The sequence below is a fragment of the Armigeres subalbatus genome, chromosome 1 (assembly GCF_024139115.2).
Source record: "Armigeres subalbatus isolate Guangzhou_Male chromosome 1, GZ_Asu_2, whole genome shotgun sequence".
Taxonomy (NCBI): domain Eukaryota; kingdom Metazoa; phylum Arthropoda; class Insecta; order Diptera; family Culicidae; genus Armigeres; species Armigeres subalbatus.
The window spans coordinates 298,164,754-298,186,008 of record NC_085139.1 but is presented as its reverse complement, the minus strand read 5'-3'; the positions used below and the strand labels follow the sequence as shown (position 1 = coordinate 298,186,008).

General features: G+C 41.7%; 1 protein-coding gene across 8 annotated transcripts in view; it reads right to left on the bottom strand.

Annotated features, from left to right (window-relative positions):
• Positions 1–20,309: 20,309 nt before the first annotated feature.
• Positions 20,310–21,255, bottom strand: part of LOC134207783 (ephrin type-A receptor 3) — a 270,055-nt gene continuing 269,109 nt past the window's right edge. For all 8 annotated transcript variants that reach the window (XM_062683685.1, XM_062683684.1, XM_062683683.1 and 5 more), the window contains one exon: positions 20,310–21,127. In XM_062683685.1, the coding sequence (XP_062539669.1) occupies positions 21,023–21,127 (105 nt within the window). In that variant the 3' untranslated portion in view covers positions 20,310–21,022. The remainder of the gene's footprint in view (positions 21,128–21,255) is intronic.

Here is a 21,255-nt window from a genome sequence, read left to right as displayed (position 1 = left end):
TCTTGTTGATTGTTCGTTGCTTATGGTTTTTTAAAGGCTGGCTTGCAGCGCCTGACACTAAACCCCTAAATTTCCGGAGGACCATTCCTCCTTATTCCCGGTGGACCATGGTGCACAGTTTCACTTAAAGTCCCTCGCTGGCACTCGAACGATGATCAGCCGCCCTAACATGGAGAACAGACGATGTTGTGATCCGATACTGACATGAAGAACAGACGCTCAGTACGATTTGCACCACCGGAGAGGAACAACCCCCTTCCTGTCAGCACACGACCATTGTTCCCACCGGGGTTGGTTACCCGTTCTTCCCTAAGGTTGATCGTATCTAGGCCAGCACCACTGGGAGGTAGGGATAGGAGTAGCTGGGTAAGAGGCTAAGGACCGCGAGATGGGGTCTATTTTATTCCTTCAGGTATGCGAAGTACCAATGGTACGCTTTACCCAGCATTTGCCGTGCCAAGGTGTGCCAAACTAGATCTAACTGCATTCAAAACTCCTCCACCAGTTGACTTACGACTATTCTCATGATTTCGGTCACATCTGAAGACATCATACGCAGTTCCGAACACCTGACTAGAGAGCGTAGCCTCAGTGAGCCAAGTCTCCACCAGAACAATCACATCGTAGCTCTGATCAGAAACTGCAAGCCGATAATCCTCGATGGTTGAATTGATCCCACCAACCTTTTGGTAGTACAAAATCAAGCTATTTCCTCGTTGTTCGGTACTGGAATTTGAAAGGCTTTCAGGCAGAGTAGAGTTCGTCGACAGATTATACTTGCCTGAGGAGCGTTTGCGGAAAGCCCCTTCACCTAACTCATACTCAGGGCCGTGACGACTGTTGGTCGCTGGCTGCAGGGGCTCGACTGAGATGAGTGGGCTAGGGGTTTCCTCAAAGCTATTTATAACTGTGCGTCCCAGTGATGTGGAAGATATTGGTAGGGGCTGGTGTGTCTGCCTAGTTGAAGTTGTGCGTGGCAGTCCGAGTGGCTTCAGACCAGATTCAAACAAGCGGCAGGCGTTATTCATGATGGGCGAGCTGGAAGCTACAAAAATTTCAATGCACGAATCGCTCGATCGAGGAGAGTACTTGCCTGCATATGGGTTTCGGAAGACCTCTCCACCGACCCCATACACAGGACCAGGACGACTGATGAGCGCTGGCTGGACAGGCTCGACTTTGAGTATTTAAGCATTTCCTGGAGGGCTCCGTGGAGGAAGTAATTCTCAAAAGAATAAAGAAATTCCTGTTGTTGTTGAAAGTTGGAAGTTGTTGACAAGACTCCCGAAGAAATTCTCCGAGATTTTTAAGAGATTTTTTTGAGGAACTTCTTAAGTTATTTCTAGAGACATTTCTGCAAAAAAAATCCTAGAGGAATTCGTAGTATTGTTCTAGGGGATTTTTGGCTGAATTTCCTGAGAAATTGAGGAACTTCTGGAGAAATTTGTAGAAGAACTGCTAAAAATAAATCTCAAGCGAATATGTATCTGAAATAATTTCTGCAGACACTGCTGGATTAAATCCAGAAGGCATTCCAGAAGCAACCTGGAGGTATTTTTCTAACGGATTCATGGAAGATTTCTGGAAGAATTCTTGGAGGAACTCCTGGAGTGATTCCCGGAGGAATTGTGGGGTTGAAATTTTGGCGAAATTCCTGAAGAACTTTTTAAGGAATTTCTGGAGCAGCCGTGATAAAATCTTCTACGTGTATCAAATCTGCAATAAAACTTTTAATTTTTGTTTTTATTATATTCATCCTTCATTATAAATATTATTTCCATATCGTATAGACTTCATTAGATTTTTTCATTCTTCCTGTTCTTTCTGTTTGTCTGTCTTTACTTCTTTCTTACATACATATGTACAACCGTTCCCACATTTGTTTCCGTATTTAACTAATTACCTTCCCTTCATACTGTCTTCCAAGTCGTTCTCGCTCGCAAAGCTTCCCTTTCGTTCGTATTCTCCACCTTCCTTCAGTTGTCATCTAATAAATTCACACCAACCTCCCACAAACTCACATTCCGCTTCCGTTTTCTTTGTTTGTTGCTTCCGTTGCCAGTTGTTGTTTGTTCATTTGTTTGTTTGCTTGCTTGATTGTTTGTTTTATACATAAAAACGAACCGAAAAAAGCAAAATTAAGCTAAAATCCTCTGCTGTAACAAAAAACCGCATTCCTGCTCGGTTTGTTCTATGTCTCTAAAAGTAGTTTCAGTAGGATGCGTCCGGATGACCGAGTCATCCGTTCACGGCTGTTGTGTTTCTGTGTTTGATGTTCCGTGAGTGCGTGGATTTGAACAGGCTGGGCCCGTTTCTGCAGCTAATTGGAATAAATTTCTCCCAAGCTCCATTTTGGTGTCGCTTCACTAATATCCTAATATAATAGTAGTTTTTCGATTGACCTGATTCGGTTGTGTGTGTGAGTGAGTTACTTAGTAGTTGCGTTACAAAAATTAGTCCGTTTTTTCTCTTTGAGTTGCACCGTTCGGTGCCTATTGTAGTTGTGTTTTATTTTTCTGGTTTTCCGTTGTCAATCAATTCAGTTCCGTTAAAAAGGGTGATCAATTGAAACGAAGATGAAAAAAAACCTATGATGAAGCAAGAACGGAAAATCACTAAGCTCTGGAATCATTCGCATCATCACTCAAAAATAGCATGACGTCTTCCTTCAGTGTAATCTCAAAAATGTATTTAGATTTGTTTTTTTTTTGTGTTTATCCCTTCATAATATGATTCTCTTTAAGTTTCTGATAAACCGATTGCTTCACATTGTTATCCTTTTTGTTTGGATGTATATAACTTGATTTTTAGCTAGTTCAAAACACATGAAAAATTATTGAATTTTTTTACTCTCACTTTCTAGTTTATTATATCTTCTTTCTTTATCTCTTTTGATGAATCGATCAAGCTTATGCTACTACACAGGCTGCTGTGGGATGAGGGAAAGAGGCGGGAAGTGATTGTAATGTGTTTCTATTTGCTTTCAAACGTCGTGACACAATATTTACAGTCAATAATTGGGACTAAGCAACGTAATTAGTAATAAGTGTAACTATTTACAAACTTCAGGAAATTTTGTACAACTTTTCAGTATTGATAATAATAGCGATTTAGGTTTTCCCAAAACAACGTTAACTTTACTCATCTGGTTCGCTCAATGGTTTTGGTATGACGGATGTAACAATTTACTCAAACATTTAGAAAAAAAGGTCGATTCTGATTTCGCTGCTGTTTGTGGCTTTTAGCACAGCATTTTTGTGTTTCAGTGTTTTGTTCTCATACAAAGCTTACAAATATTCATGATATAAATATATAAACTCCTAACTACAACATCGATGGATGCGCGTTGCGTCTAGGGAGGGACAGGATGTTACAAAGAGATGAACGACGGGATGTTCGTTGAAATGTACGCAAAAAACGTGGCTACTGTTTCTGTTCAGTGTATTTAACAAAGCGCGACAAAACGGATGGATATTTCCCTTAATGCGGTATCATGTTCTGTTTGTTTTTTACAACTATTAAACTTGCTTTTTTAATGTTTCAGATCTATTCTGTAAAAAACTTGTTTGTGTTTTTTATGCTTTCTATCCATTTTATTTTTGTTTATTTTTTTTCAAGAATTTCACACAGTTTTTCGAAAACCTTTTTTACTTGTTCCAGGGTTGATTTCAGACAGAGTCTTCCCATTTTCACTATATTTATATCCCACCTTCTTGTCCCATCGTATGTATTGCTATAAATTACAGTCTTATTTAATATTGGCGTGTTTTTCATGTTGTTTCGTTTCATTTACCACTCGTTCCCGCTGAACTGATTGCAATCAGTGTTGTTCTTTTCGCGCTGATCGAAATCAAACAAATTGTTTTCATTACCAACGTTTCGATATTTGACTCCGATCCTGTTTTTTTTTTTCAATATCCTAAGGAAGACCAAATTCAAACGACGAAACGTTATCTGTCAAACATGGTAAATCATTTCTGAATAAAGCATTCGTAGGATATGGGGCATGCGACAAACGGAAAATTAGTTTCCATTTCAACCATCCGTCATTGTCGTTGTCAAATTCATACAAATTTCACCAATTTAGATTATTCCGTCAAATTTAAGCTTTGTGTATGTAATTTAGTTTAGAATTGTACTACGAATGGAAACAGTCACCCCAAATTATAATGCTACTGGTGAAAGCATTGCTGACTTTCTCCTTTCATATTCTTTATAAGTTTTATTAATTAACAAGACCCCGCGATTTTTTTTTATTTTGTGAAAATCTGCTTTATTGTTTTATTTTCATATCTAGCTAAAATTTTCGAAGTAAAAGTTTAAACTACGGCTTTGTTTTCAATTTTTATGCCACACATATCTCGGCATTTGGTTTACCAATTTTTGTTTTGCAACACCCTCCGCGATACTTTGATATGGATATTTCTATTACGATGGACGAAGAAAATTATTGTTCTCATAATTATGTTCGGTTGCTCTCATTTTTACCGCTTTTGCATTTAGATTTTGTTTTTGCAGCCGAAAAACCGCTGATTCTTTATACGCGAAGCAAGCATGAATATAAACTATTTTTGGTTGATCAATTCAAATTCGAGCATAAGCTTGTCTAATTTGTATTAGTTTTTTTTTGTCGAATGCATAGAAGTTTTTTGGGATTTCAGTATTTGATATTGAAAGAAAGGCAGCTGGAGTGAAATATAAAATGAGTGAATGCAACATAAAATTAACGAAAAATAGCTCAACTTTTCCATCTGTAGAACAAATCAATGAACTTTTTCGAGACAAGCATTTAAAATCCTTAGCCAAAAGACATTCAGAATTAGCTAGCTTAGCTTAGCTTTGACTGACTACACATATCTATGGTTGCTACTCCGTGATTGACCAGAATCAGTGAAATTGCACAAAGAATCAACTGAATGATTGACTGGGATTGTTCAAATGATCAATAACGGCGCCGGCCACGTCCTTGTAGTCAGTTAGGAAGAGGGAAGGAATATTAGTAGGTGGTTTTTGCTATTTGAAGACCGTGTTTACCTCTGCGTCTCCACAAAAACCACAGGAAGAATTATTAGCAGTTAGTTGGTAGGCATCGTTGGATCTGGATTCACTCTGATAAGCGACACGACCGTGCCATTCTTTATACACAGTGATTTTACCCAACCATGATTCGGCCGCACAAAGCAGAACAAACTACTACCTGCACATCGAGCAGGAACACGATCAAACAAATATCTATTGATTTACTTCCCGACCGCACAAACTACAACGATACCAGATCGTTCGACGTGTCTATGAACCGAGCATAGACAATAGTCACCATCCATGCCCGATGATATATCAGGACTGATTTGCGATTTGGGCGTAACTTATTTTGTAAACAAACATTGCTTCATGAATTCCGGAGAATGCAAGCGTTTTCATCCTAAACTAATTCCCTTATCTGGTAGAAGAAAGCTTAATCTGTCGGATCCATACCGTGGTTTTCTCATGATATGCTTGTTTTAGCAGGAATTCGCCTTCCAATGTTTGTTTTCAAAATAAGTTACGCCCAAATCGCAAAGCGGTCCCGATATGCAAACTGTAAGACATTCAGAATTTCCGGTTATCAGACTTCCCTTGTGAAATCATTTCAGACTTCTTCGAACTTCCTAATCATTTTTTTCTGGAAAACCACTTTGGATTCATGTTGAGATTTTTTTCTGACTTCTCTTTATAAGCCATTCGAGTAGAAGCGTTGTATAAGACCCTTAGACCTTTCGAAAAAAAAATAGATGACCCGACTTTATTGGAGAAATCTTTTCAGACTTTCCGGAAGAAATGTTTCCGACCTTCAAAGAAAAACTTTTAAGCAAGCATTTCAGATGTTCCTGGAAATTGACTGTGGACTGTGCTGAAGGCAAAAGCGTTTCAAATGTTTCGGTAGAAAAATATTCAGACCATCCGAAAAAACTAACAGGCCTACCTGGAGAAATCGTGTCGAATTTCTCAGCAGAAGTGTTTCCGATAAGTTCTCCAGAACTGGAGATGCGCGATTCCCAACCAAGATCATGTTGATGGTGGTTAAATGGATTAGACCAGCGTTTCTCAACATGGCGTACATCTACCCCTGGGGCTACTTTTACTGGTACCTCGGATAGATAAGAATGCGTAATGGCGGAAGTATAACAGTTTCAATCAAAAATATTGACACAGCTTTGATAATTGTATTATTTTTGATTCTAAAACTTTGTATTGTACATAATATCCATGGTGTGTGTGTATCTTCAATCTAACCCCCACTGTCCGGCAGTGGTATTATGGAAGAAAGCTGTATGTAATAAAGTCAGCTTTAGCCCGGGAGTTAGAAGGTGTTAGCTCTACTGCAGCTCCAGAGACCCATTTCAGACTGCCTGGTAACTCACGTCCAGTCCGAGATCACTTTCACTTGCAATAAGCCCCGACTGTTCATGCTACCAGTATCAATTGGATAATGCAACACCGCACGAGGGCGAACGAGGCACGATACAAACGGGCGCGGAACAGACAAAATTTTCCGGGGGATTTATGGGTGAACGCTCTACCACAGACCAGGTGTTCGCCATACGTCAGGTATTGCAGAAATGCCGCGAATACAACGTGCCCACACATCATTATATTTATCGACTTCAAAACCGCATATGATACAATCGATCGGGTCCAGCTATGGCAGCTAATGCACGAAAACGGATTTCCGGATAAACTGATACGGTTGATCAAGGCGACGCGTCGCGACGATGGATCGGGCGATATGCGTAGTTCGAGTTTCAGGGGCATTCTCGAGTCCCTTCGAAACGCGTAGAGGGTTACGGCAAGGTGATGGTCTTTCGTGTCTGCTATTCAACATCGCTTTGGAGGGAGTAATACGAAGGGCAGAGATTGACACGAGTGGTACGATTTTCACGAAGGTCGTCCAGTTATTTGGTTTCGCCGACGACATTTATATTATGGCACGTAACTTTGAGAGGATGGAGAAAGCCTACATCAGACTGAAAAGCGAAGCTAAACGGATTGGACTAGTCATCAACACGTCGAAGACGAAGCACATGATAGGAAGAGGCTCAAGAGAGGTCAATTTCGAGGTCGAGTTTCTATCGGTGGTGACGAAATCGAGGTGGTTGAAGAATTCGTGTACTTGGGCATCGTGGCAGGAAATCGTACGTACTTTGGACTCCGTAAGACGCTCCGATCGAATAGAGTTCGCCGCCGTACCAAACTAACTAGCTACAAAACTACTTATAAGACCGGTAGTTCTCTACGGACACGAGACCTGGACGATGCTCGTGGAGGACCACCGCGCACTGGGAGTTTTTGAAAGGAAAGTGTTGCGTACCATCTATGGTGGGCTGCAGATGGCGGACGGTACGTGGAGGAGGCGAATGAACCACGAGTTGCATCAGCTGTTGGGAGAACCATCCATCGTTCACACCGCGAAAATTGGACGACTGCGGTGGGCCGGGCACGTAGCCAGAATGTCGGACGGTAATGCGGTGAAAATGGTTCACGAAAACGATCTGACGGGAACAAGAAGGCGAGGTGCACAGCGGGCAAGGTGGATTGATCAGGTGGAGGACGATTTGCGGACCCTCCGCAGACTGCGTGGTTGGCGAAGTGTAGCCATGGACCGAGCTGAATGGAGAAGACTTTTATGTGCAGCACAGGTCACTCCGGCCTTAGACTGATAATAAATAAAAAATCAATTGGATAATGGATCCATAAACAAACTTCCGGATTTAAAAACCAGCGCGCATTTAGTGTTGGAATCTTATAAAAACATATTGAAACAAGATCACTTCTAGTTTCCACGAACAGTTCACTTAACTCTTCCAGAGCTATTCTGAGCAATTCGTTATTGATCCGTGTATTTCTGATATTATCACAGGGCCACACATATTTAATTAAAGACATCCCCGTATACAAACTTTACAAACGATTTCACGCACTCAATTGAGAAATCTCGCTTAACTTTTCAAAAGGACCTAAGTAACATTTTTTCATGAATTGATTTGAATAGCGCAATCAATAGCTTTCATGTTGTTCTGTTGATTGCGCTATTAAAATAAATTCATGAAAAAATGTTACTTAGGTCCTTTTGAAAAGTTAAGCGAGAAATATACTTTATTAAAGGTCACCGCGTTTCAAACTCACTTTCTCACTCACTTTCAGATCACTTAAACTTTTTTCTTCTTTTACACATACAAAATATAAACATCAGCCGAATCTATTTCTTAGGCACCGAACAAAAACGTGACAGTAAATTCAAAAGCAACCATCCGCGCGCATGGCTTGCTGCGATTCGTATTGTACATAATATCCATGGTGATCAATAAATCAAAGACGCTTGAATCATGCCCAACCCGAACAAGAACAGTGTATAAAGGGCTGAGAGACAAAAGATCAAAAGGACAAAATGTCGAAAAAAAAATTAAAAATCTCCAATGTAGTCTACCTGATAAAGACAAAATGTTGAATAAGATGTTGAAAATATGCTTCTGTACAAAAATCTAGAATCTAAAGTTTTGGAAGCCTCAATTTGATAGACATGAATGCCATTTCTTCCGAAAAGCAAGTAGCTTCATTGCAAGAGGTTTGGAAGCCTCCTTCTAAGTGTCTCAGAAGCCTACTTCCATGCAGCTCGAAAGTTCCAAGAGGTTCCGAAGTTTCCTTTCCTCGAAAACCTCTCCAAAGGAGCTCGAAAACCTCCCTCAAAGTGGCTCGAAAGCCTCCATTCAAGTGGCTCAGATACTTCCTTTCAAGAGGCTCGGAAACCACCTTTCGAGAGTCTCGGTAGCCTCATTTCAAGATCTTCGGAAGCCTCATTTCAAAGCCTTCAGAAGCCTTCTTTCAAGAGACTCGTTCAAACTGCGGTACAGCCTGAACACGATCTGACACAGGTCGCACTCCATCCTTTCCAACGTTGTATCCAATGAACTCTACTTCTTCCAGAGCGAATTTGCATTTCTTAAGATTGATCCGTTCGAACGAAGCCGCTTAAAGACGATGCGGAAATGCTCTTCCAAGGAAGCGGAAGCGATGCATATATTGTCTATAAAAACCACGACAAAATCGAGATCCCCAAAGATCGAAGATCGGAGTATTAACAGGTGTTATCGTTGGGTTTTCAAGCATTGTTGCATTCGAGTGAACTCGAAGAACCCAGATGGTGTTATGATTGCAGTTTTGGGCACATCGTCTGGTTCAACAAGAGTTTAAGTGCTGGCGATACTGTCCCTCCGGAATCTATTAGATTCGTAGTCACGTCGTCAATGCGTCTGTTTGTTAAATCTATTGTCAATCCGAAAAACGCCAGAAAATGCACTCCAATGACCGCAGTAGTCACATCGGCGACTAGAAAATTCCATGCGAATCTTCGACGAACCCCAAGATCGACGTACAATAATCGAGTCTCGTAGGTTCTAATGTTCTAGTTGTTGGCTGCATGAAATACGAAGTTGGTTGGCATTTTGCGTTTGTCGTTCGATGTTGCAGGGATAATAAACACATCCGAACCCGTGTCAATTAGGAAGCGAATGTGGTTGACACGATCACTAATAACTAAACGACGACTCTGTGTGGCACCCACCTCCCGGGTTCGAAATGAGCGTGTATTTAGTTTTTTTGATGACCGCTGTTGAAACTGAAAAATAATCGTTAGAATAAGGGTAGCAACTACTATGTGAAGGTACGTTGTGTCCTGTTGTGTCTATCATTTTATCGGCCATTTCTGTCAGTTTTAAAACTTCATGAAGTTGTCGTCGACTTTCAACCCAGCGGACAGCGCCTGAATTTTGGCAAGCAAATAAGTTGGCTTCATGCCACCAGGTCGAATGAGTTTTGATCTGAGGATCTGATATGTGACATGAAACTGATTGATCCACCTTGGCAATGACATTATAAAACTTTGTATCATCTCGGCCACACCTTCTAGTACAAACTGATCCTCAGCTTTTGCGAACCACATAACAGGATCCGTTGGCCAGAAATCTGGAAAGTTTATCACGGCTGCCGAATTCGTGGTCGTAATTGGATTGTTTAGGGGTATAAATGTTTTTACATATTCTGAATCTGAATAAAAAAAGCTGAGCCTAACTGCAATTTTTCAGAATTTTTGGAGCCCCGGAACTATTTTTATTTGCTTTTAAAATGTATATGACACTAAGGACTTGTTTTTATTCTACATGGACCAACTGTCATTCTATAAATATTAGTGTCGTTCTATCGATTGACATGATTTACTAACAGATTTACTAACAAAATAAAAACATGTTGAAGATCAGAAACGCATGCTCTTCATGTTAAACTGTGAAAAATCTCATATGTTTGATATAACCTTCAGACAGATCGAATACTTTCCTTTTTCAGAAGCTACGTAGATCTTTGGACATCCACGATAAGTTTGTTATCTTCGCAGACGATGAGGATACCATCCCCATAAATGAGGACGAAAATCTATTTTCTATCGACGTCCTTGGTGTACAGACAGGGATCGGCCTTTCCTTGTTGAAATCTGACTTGCAACAAAACCTCATGACGATACGTTTGTTCCAGCAGCGTGCTGACTGTTTTGAACCGTAAACAATCTTTCGCAACCGACAAACTAATTTTTTCCCACATGCACGTATCCGGAGGCTGTCGTGCTGTCTTCACATCAAGATGCTTGAGCAAGGAAGAGCCACAGTCAAAACGTACGGAGCGTTGCCTATTTAACAACTGGTCCTAAGACTTCTAAAACCCATCTGCAACCAAGTACCTTTCTTATTCGCTGGTGGCTCTGCCAGCTCCTGTGTTCGTTGTATCCAACAAAATCCAATCCAATATCCAATTTTTCACCGCGGCCCTGGGACTGGAAGCCAACACTGAAAGTCTAAGCGGGGATGCGTTGGTAGCTGTCCTACCAAGCGCGTGCGACGCCACCATGCCGAGGAAAGCCCTGCCGTGAAATGACAGACGCACGGAATGCTGATGGAGTCCCGAAATAGCGGACCTACGATCAACCTGCATCAAGGCTAGACGAAGGATGCAACGTCACTGGCTTTCCTGCACCGCAAGGCATTATGGGTGCGGCCGAAATGGTGGCTCCGGTGACGACCGAAAAGTTACTCGCGGTGGCCAAATCCCTGGTAACGAACAAAGCTCCAGGGCCTGATGGAGTTCCCAACAACGCTCTCAAGACAGCAATCATAACGAACCCCAACATGTTCAGGGTAGCTATGCAAAGATGCCTAGATGAGTGTAGATTCCCCGAAAGATGGGAAAGACATAAACTGGTCTTGTTGCTGAAGGCCGGGAAGCCGGCGGGCGATCCGATCTGCCTTATAGACACGACGGGCAAGTTGCTAGAGAGGATCATCCTCAACAGGCTAACCCCGTACTCAAAGGGTACGAACGGCCAAGCAATCAGTTCGGTTTTCGCAAGGGTAAGTCTACGTTGGACGCTATCAACTCGGTGGTAAAGACCGCCGAGATAACGATCCAACAGAAAAGGCGAGGTATTCGATACTGTGCGTTAGTGACACTTGATGTGAAGAACGCATTCAACAGCGCAAGCTGGGATGCCATCGCGCTCTCGTTACACCGGCTTACGCTTCCGGTGGGCCTGTACCGGATGTAAGAAAGCTATTTCCATAACCGTGTACTATTATACAAGACCGATGCCAGTCAGAGAAGCGTACCTGTTACCGCAGGAGTTCCGCAAGATTCAATACTGGGCCCGGTATTAGGGAACCTTACATATGACGGGGTTCTGAAGCTAAAGTTCCCTCCTGGTGTTAAGATGACGTAACCTTGGAAATCTACGGGGAGTCAATTTCCGAAGTAGAATTGACCGCAACACACGCTCATTCAGCATAAAACGAAGGTGGTTATCGTCAACAACCGCAAGTCGGTTCAACATCCAGTGATTCACGTGGGTAAAGTGGGTACCTCCGCATCAAAGCGAAATTTGAAGCTCCTTTGGGTCATAATACAGCCATGTCGACTATGCGTACAAAAGGGCTTCGACTGCTGTTGCGGCACACGATGCAGCCTGCGTGATTGCGAGCATGATGCCAGTCAGGCTGGTCATCCGGGAAGACGAGGAGTGTTTCGAGCTACGTGGCACCAGAGGAGCCCGCGAACGCATCAGGGTGACTTCGGTTGCCAGATGGCAGCGCGAGTGGAATAACTCTTCTAAAGGTCGGTGGACCCACCGACTGATACCTAACATATTGAGTTCACTTCCATCTGACACAATTCCTGTCAGGCCATGGCTGCTTCCGGCAGTACCTCCACAGGTTTGGGCACGCTTAGCGCCCCATCTGCTCTGACTGCCCAGGTGTTGATGAAACTGCCGAGCACATACTGTTCGTATGTCTTCGTTTCGACACCGAAAGAAGAGCTATGCTAGACGTTTACGGTCGGTACACAACCCCGGATAACCTTATCCAGAGGATGTGCCAAGCGGTGGAGAAATGGAACGTAGTTTCGACTTCAACCACTCCGATTGCCTGCAGCTTGCAGAGAATCTGGCGCGCCGAGCAGCACTCAACAAGCATGACTAGCTTGTGATTGGTTAGTTAGAGCGAAAACAGGCTGAGCGCGGGGAAGTGAATGAGAGGTTTGCACATGTCGAGGTAAGAGTGTCGCAGCGGGTGGCAACCGCAGTCGCCACCACGAGGCATGGCAGAAGAGTGAGCACATAGGTGTTAGTATGGACTGCACATGCCGAGGTAGGCGTCGTAGCGTAAAACTGTTGGTACCTATCGCTATCGACATCTCGAGGCATGGCAGAGGAGAGTAGAGTGAGCATCCAAGTCAGACTCACATGGTATGTTAAGGGCGAATTCCCAAGTCAGACTCGCATGGCATGTCAGAAGTGAGAACCTAAGTAAGTCCCAGTGGTAGGGTGAGTAGAGCCTAAAATATTCATCTTCATGAAGCAACTTCGGTCCGAATTTTGACAAACATCGCATGAATATTCAAAACATAGAATGACATAGTCAGACGACTACTCCACCAATTCATTCATTCGACTGTCACTGAGTGTGCTTACTATGTGCAGAAAAAAACGTAATTAGCGTTGTTTATGTTGATGTTTACTGTGAAAGTGCCTCGCGGATGAAAATCAGATTCAGTTTTATGTGACAAATTACTTTACTCATTTGATACGTGTTCAGATTTCAGATAATTTATCAATTTGTAAAATGTGCATAAATATTCAATGACTAATATTCAACCGAATATTGACAGTTCAGAGCCGACTATGAATGTGTCTGGAAGTGAGCTGACAAGTGAAGAAAGGTGGACTTCACCAAAAAATTTCGATTATTTTACACTCTGGGGTGAGCATTAAGGTGGACCAATCTTATATAAAAAAAATCAAAATCATTTTTTCGAGACGTATACCACCTGAAAATAAAGTTTTTTGCTCCCAGAAGCTACTGTAAAAATTCCAGCCAGATCCGTCAAGTCTAAGTGGATGCTCAACGAGCGTGATGTTTATATGGGAAAAATCGACTAAATATATGGGAAAATGCATACTTTGCGTTTTTTTTTATCTCTAGGTGGCGCTGCAAACATTCAATCCAGCTCATTAGTGACATTAACTATCTTTACACTATTACGAAGAGGCTCCCGAAAACCGCGAGTGAGCACCCAAGTTAGACTCACATGGTCTTATGTCAGTGGTGAGCATCCAAGTAAGACTCATATGGTGCGCCAGAAAGAGTGTCAGGGTGTGTCAGACGGTATGTTAGAGAGAGCACCCAAGTAGGCCTCATACGGGATGAGTGCCTGTGTGAGCGTGAATGAGCGAGTACATTAAGTACTGCCTATCTCCCAGAAGTAGAGAGTGTAACTCAAGTAACCTTCCGTTGCTTGGGTGGGCTTAGTGGGTCCGGCGTTCCGTCAACCCCACTCCCTGAGTGATAATTCGCCTTTCTCGCGAATTATAAAAATGAGAAAAACATACAAGAGAGGTCGAATTTGCATTTTAGGGGGATAGATTTTACTTTTTTCTTTCATGTATGTCTATTTGCGGTCATTTGAGTGCATTGCACCAGGGTCAAAAAATTTCGAATTTTAATTTTTTTTTTCCAAGTGGGGACGCTTGACAAAGAAACAATGTTTTTCGAATAACTGTGGAACGCAGTGGCCGATCAAACCAATTTTCAATAGGAAACAACTAGACCGCAATCCGCGTTGATTAAAACTTGTTGCGAGCGAATTGAATAATGCTAAGTACCAAAAGTGTCTCACATTTTTGTACACACACAAACATACAGACATCACCTCAATTCGTCGAGCTGAGTCGATTGTATATAACACTATGGGTCTCTGAGCTTTCTATCAAAAGTTCGGGTTTGAAGCTTTTTTTTTGTGTCTTTATTAAAGAGACTTTCAGCCCGAGGCTGGCTCGTCTCCAAAGGGTTTGAAGTGATCGTATAGCATTTACGTATACTTTGTATACGAGAAAGGCAAAAAAAAAAGAAAAAACAGAAAAAGTGTTGTCGAAGAGCTGACTGGAAGAAATATTTCCATTCAGCCATGTTTCGGAAAAAGCATAGACATCATAAGCATAGACACTTATAATTCGCGATCGAGCTGTTGATGCCTCCGACATTTTGGTATTAGATGAGGACAGGCGAAAAGAAGATTGCAGCCGAAGTTGCATGCGGATCATTGATCCGACGACAACTGGAAATGCTATTTTTTACTGCAAGTTTATTGTTCAAACTGTGTGTGCGTACTTGCCTGCGTGCTGAGTTTGGAATCCCCTTCTTCTTCTTCTTATTGGCATTACATCCCCACACTGGGACAGAGCCACCTCGCAGCTTAGTGTTCATTAAGCACTTCCACAGTTATTAACACTGCGAGGTTTCTAAGCCAGGTTACCATTTTTGCATTCGTATATCATGAGGCTAACACGATGATACTTTTATGCCCAGGGAAGTCGAGACAATTTCCAATCCGAAAATTGCCTAGACCGGCACCGGGAATCGAACCCAGCCACCCTCAGCATGGTCTTGCTTTGTAGCCGCGCGTATTACCGCATGGCTAAGGAGGGCCTCTAACCTTAAACCTAATTTATTAAATTTAGCTGCTCGCAAGTCTTTGTAGATAGTCGTCTACCTGTTGATCTTTTTCCATTTCACGTATGATGACAAGTTGGTGATGGTAGAACGTTTGGATACAAAACCGTGTTGATTGGGCGAAACATAATGTGCGCAAATATGTGCAAGTTTGTCGAGTACGATGAGCTCAAACAGTTCAGATACAGCATCCAGTGCAGCTATCAATCGGTAATTAGCGAACCTCTGTTGACAGCCAACTGTTCGGGAAAACTCCGGTTATCAGGGACTTATTGAAGACTGTAGTTAACGTTAGTAACGCTAATGCTGATTAGCATCTTTTCGATAGAAGCGATGGAAGCTTCATCGGAGAACACGCTGCTAAACTGGGAACGAAACAAATCAGCTATCTCCATGACAGTACTGGCTTCCGAAATACCGTTTGTTATTGTCGATGGCATACCTGTCTGCTTCCGTTGGTCGTTCACGTAGTTCCAAAAATTTTTAGGGTCAGACATAAGGCAATATTGAATGTTGATTTGATGAGCAGCGTATAATTCGATCATTGAGCCAGGAATTATTTTTGCTTAGCTTCGAGATAGGCAACTCTAGTTGCGTCGTATTTTTAAGAGCTTTTTTTTTTCAATCTTTTCAGATGCGAATTTGAGCAGACGGGCTTCACTGGTTCACGGCGAATAATCTTCGGAACAAATTGATCAATAGCATAGATTAGAACGTTCGACAATGATGGAGCAGCTTGATTGACATTCGTGCCGTGTTGTATCTCTGTCCAGTTCAAGTTCTGCAGGAAGTAATCAGTGAGCACGCATGACGACACAAGTGCGCCACAGATCTTCACTGGCAAAACACAAATCCAGCGCCCGATTGTTGCAATTTAGCACTGCATTTAGTTGTTTGAGTCCCGCTGTGTCATATGCATCAAGGAGTGTTCGAGATGACATTGGAATTGTGCTATATGATGGATTCGGAAAATTAGTGGTATTCGAGTCACATTGCCAGACAATACCGCGAAGGTTGAAATCACCATAATTATCATTGGCTTCCATTTGAGATACAATCCAGTCCAACGGAACCTGGTGTCTGTTGATTAGTGCATCGTTACTCATCATGTCTGGTAGAGTTTAGATCACCCACATGTAGATTGTGTTGTCTTGACCAGTAATCGCAACCCACAATTGTTCGACAGCAAAGCATTCTGGAGATTTCAAAATGCGAAATTTGAAGCTAGAGCGAACAGCAAGTGAAACGCCACCACCGGTGCTTTTGCGACTATTTGAAGATGAGCGATCTTGGCGATACACAGAAAAAGTGTTGTCGAAAAGCTGACTAGAAGAAATAATTCCATTCAGCCATGTTTTGGAAAAATCATAGACATCATAAAAAGCATCGCGAAACAGCCAACGAAATGATACCTCCAACATTTTGGCAGTAGATGAGGACAGGCGAAGAATGATTGTAGCCGAAGTTGCATTTGGATCATTCTCGCATAACTTTTCAAAAGGACCTAAGAAACATTTTTTTCATGAATTAATTTGAGTACTGCAATCAAAAGCTTTCATATTGGTCTGTTGATTGCAATATTCAAATTAATTGATGGAAAAAATGTTACTTAGGTCCTTTTGAAAAGTTAAGCGAGCATTACTTCGACGACAACAAGAGTATTGTTTGAACTGTGTGCGTATTTGAAAGGCTCGACTGTGACGCGGGGATATGGGACTTCTAAGCTGCTTGCAGGCGTGCATCCCCCGGTGTTTGAAAAGTGGCAAATGGAAGACCATACACAGGACCAGGACGCCTGATGAACGCTGGCTGCATGGTCTCGACCGTGATGGGGGGATTCGTTGCTTCCAATGTGCTAGGTGTTGTTGTGCGTCCTGGGAGTTGAGTGGGTCCGGTTCACGATGCCCGAGTTTACGGTGCCACATATGCTGACAGTTATCTTGATGTTTAACCGCAGTCATCAGAGTCTTTACGTGTTTTTTCAATTGCTACAAACTAGGTTTTCGTTCACCAACAGCAATCATGTTTCCATTCTTGATCACCTTGCAACCATTCTTATCAAAAATCACTTCACAACCTTCGTCCGTCATCTTGCTGACCGAAAGTAGATTTCCCTTTCCACTTCTCACTGCCGCTTGCCATATGCGACGTAGCTCCAGAATCCAGATACCATGCAACATCTTTGTTTCGCATCACTTTACCTACCACTGGTAAAACAAAACTATGCCTTTTCTTCGTTCTCCTCCACCAACTTTGCTTTCTGACTTCTTTCTCTTTGTTCCTTGTCTTTGTGCTCTTTCTCCTTCCGATCCTGTGCAAGATTACGGCAATCATTGCGAGAATGTCTGTCGAGCTTTGCACTGCAGTAGTGACACGTTTTCTCCATTTCTCGCTTGTGGGTCTCTCATTATTACGTAAGCACTTATGGGGGAAGGGGACCACTTTCCAGATAATTTTCCACTGTCCACCCTCAAGTTTTGTTCTGGAGAATTGAGCTTTCATCACATCTTCTCCACTCGTCCAAGAGCTTTTTTTGACGTACTCCAGATCCAGTTCGTCGTCCTTCCTGCTTTATAATGCGACTATGAGTCCATCGTATGACTGTGGTAAACTAGACAGCAGGATTCCCATCAGCCCATACCTTCCAAACGTTGATGTAATTCAATTACTACCATATTTCCATTACCATCGACCATGTTTCCAACTTCGTCATGCTGCAAGCGTAGAAGCTTTCGCAACAAGTGTATTTTATTCACCAATGATGGTCGGTGGTGAACTTTAAGCAAAGATTCCCACATGTCTGCCGATTTCAGCTTTCATAACGTGCGTCGTGCGTTAGCTGATTGTTCTCCAATGCAAATGCAATGATTGCTCGAAATTTTCCAGCTTTTGCTAGCCAAGCAGCATCTGGTAGAACCGGCTTCTGGCAAGAGACCGACCATGTCGTGCAGCTCCTCCTTTATCAAAATCGATAAAGCCACGTACCATTGTTTGTTTCACTCAACTTTTCCACATCCGAATTTTACGTCCGCCATCTTGAATTTTTCACGCGCACTTTCATTAAACTTGTTTTTAGGGAAAAAACACTATTTCAACCAGTCCAGTGACCCAGTCGTTTGAAAGCACATTCGAATGCGGAATAAGTGAAACAAAATAGCCAAAGCTCGAAGGTCGTTACGTACCGTTTCTACACAGAAAAAGTCTACACGTTTAAGGACGAGCCGATATTCGATGTAAATTATTTGGATGAATCGTTGCGGAGCAGAAAAATAGAGCTTGAGCACCGAAAGACGGAGGTGATCGTAGTTATCAATCGCAAGTTGGGGCAGGAAGCGTCGATCAACGTTGACCATTGCGAGATCGTATCCAAGGGCGTATACACCTTAGGCATTATAAAAATTCGGTATTACGAACGTCAGGCATAATGTACGATAGGCATAATGGACGTTTGCCAAGAAATTTCCTAAAGAATACATTACATGACGCAAACAAAATTATTCTTAACGTCGTCGCGAACTCTTCCTGTGCTATGGGAATAAACTAACGAAACCGCCTTTGCTTTGTAGTGAGTCAGGTAAAACTAGTTTTAATCCCTCTTCAAATCGATATCCTTCTCAAAAGTCTGGTAGCATATTTCCATTTGGCGGGAACAAATTTTATTATCCTCTTCTGTCTTCGCCACTCATAGATTTTTTTAAAGAAAACTGAGGAGTGTTTCGATTTTATCAATTTATTTGTTCCCCACCCCTTCATTATTAAAAGACCAATAGGACAAAGGAGAAATCAATATTTGTTCTGGCTTTACTCCTATTTGGTCATCATCATTCGGAATATCTGCAGTCCAGGTCCTAAAATCACATTAATCAAACACATGGTAAAATATGGTTTCAATGGGAACAATATTGGTCCACAGATTCAAAAGAAGCGAGGAAAAAGATCAAATAGAAGGTTTGTAAACTGTACGCAAATGGAAAAAAGGTTATGCCAATATTATGTAACAATAAAGATGATAAAAAATAAAACTCAAGGATAGATTTCTTTCAAGGTATACGAGCAAAGAAGCAAATAAAATAAGACAAATAATAAGAACAAATTTTCTAATCTCACGTCTTCAATTTATTACTCAAACAAAAGAACGTTCGCTAAATTTTACAAAATAAAGCTCACTCATCGTCTTATATCCATTCTGATTAAATTAGACATAAACAGCATAACCAACTAGCAATAAAATAAGGAAAGTAGAAGTGCAGAAAAAATGTTCTATTCACAAAAGTAGGACAGATGGCGGATACGAACGTAAAATCGTAAACGATGAAATTAAATCTAAAATTCTTCATACCCAAGTGAAATAATAATAATAATCGATAACTAAAAGTCTATAATACACAGTCCTTTTCGATAGTTCTCTCTCGTGCGCCACCGCAGCTGCCGTTCCTTAACTTTCTTTTAAATAAAACTAGAGGAAAAAAAATGCTAGAATGCTTCTCACTGTCTTTCACGTGTAATCCCGTATCGTTGTAGTTTGCCATTTTACTCGATTGAACCTTTTCAGTTTTTATCAAGAATAATATCAGTGTGTGGTGTGATGATGATTGCAAAATTGTTGTCAAATACATTCTCTCCTTTACGCTTTCCTACTCGTTCTTCCTACCTATTGCTATTTGTATAAAAAAAATCACATATTTCCTTCCGTCTTCCATTCGTTTCTACTCATGCGTTGTAGCATTTTGTCTGTTCTTAAAAACGGAATCAAAGGATCTATTAAGTAACTATCACTTTTGAATTAAGGGTAAAAAAATACACGATTGCTACACTGAGCAAAAAGAACTAACTGAAAGCGGTATAACTGTCTACTACTTACTTTGTATACACCCGATTCTTTTTTTACACGGGGGATGCGTGCCGTGTGAAAAAAATCCGTGTAAAAATAATCCGTGTTATTTCGAGAAACCGTGTAAAAATAATCCGTGTTATTTCGAGAATCCGTGCAAAAAAAATCCGTGCTATTTCGAGAAACCGTGTAAAAAAGCCGTGCAAAAATATCCGTGTAAAAAAGTCACCGGGTCTTTGTTAATTTGGGGATGCGTTCCATGTAAAAATAAATCCGTGTAAAAAATCCGTGTTATTTCGAGAATCCGTGTAAAAAAAAATCCGTGCTATTTCGAGAAACCGTGCAAAAAAATCCGTGTTATTTCAAGAATCCGTGTAAAAAAGCCGTGTAAAAAAATCCGTGTGAAAATAATCCGTGTAAAAAGAATCGGGTGTAAATGCATCCATTGTTTCTCATAATCTCTCTCGTTTCTCGCTTGCACTGTTCATCACCATCATTCGAGTCCAAAGGGGGAAGGAAGAAAAACTTAACCTAGCTCTTTTTTTTTTCAATGATAATTGTTGGCCAAGACTAAAAACGATTATTAACAAGTGTGTACAATTGTTTTTTTCCGTGAATGCAGTCTCCTTTTCTGCCAAATTTTGTCTGTATGTGTGTGTGTATTGCGAACATACACACTGGCACTGGTTTTCACGCTATTCGTGCTCTTCAGAACGAATCTGTCTCGTGATTACGCGTTTCTGAGTACACATGGCTGCTATAAATATAAATACACTGAAACAAATGGTGTCTCTGAACTGGGATCGTTGATTTTCCGACTAACTAAAACTGGTGATCTCGATCGGTAGGTAGTTTCTTGCAGTATTGGTTTGTGATGTCGTGGTTTTCCCTCGGAAGGTCCGGGGGAGGCAGTAGCAGTATCCGGATTCGTTTAAAGTAGGATTTTTAGGTTAAGTCATGCGCGGCGGTCCTCACTTGGGCACTGCTTTCTGCTACTACTTTACACATTCAGTCATCGAGGGGGAAAGGGAGAAGAATGTTCGTTTGTATGTTCGTGTGTGTGTGTTTGGAATGGGTTGTTGCAATTTGTGATCTGAATTCTGAGCGTTTAAATTATGGTATCTATCTGTCGCGCTTGGTGTAGAATCTTTTTCTGGTGTCCAACGAGGGTGATGCCCATATCGGACAGCTGCTGAGCGGTTAACCGGGATATCTGCGAGGTTGGCAATGAGACAAGAGCAAGATTTTTGTTTTAGAATCGGTCAGTCCACGAGTTAGTCGAAAGGTCAAAATTTAGAGTCCCACTATTGCCGGAAATAGGAATGTCCACGTTCTAGTCCC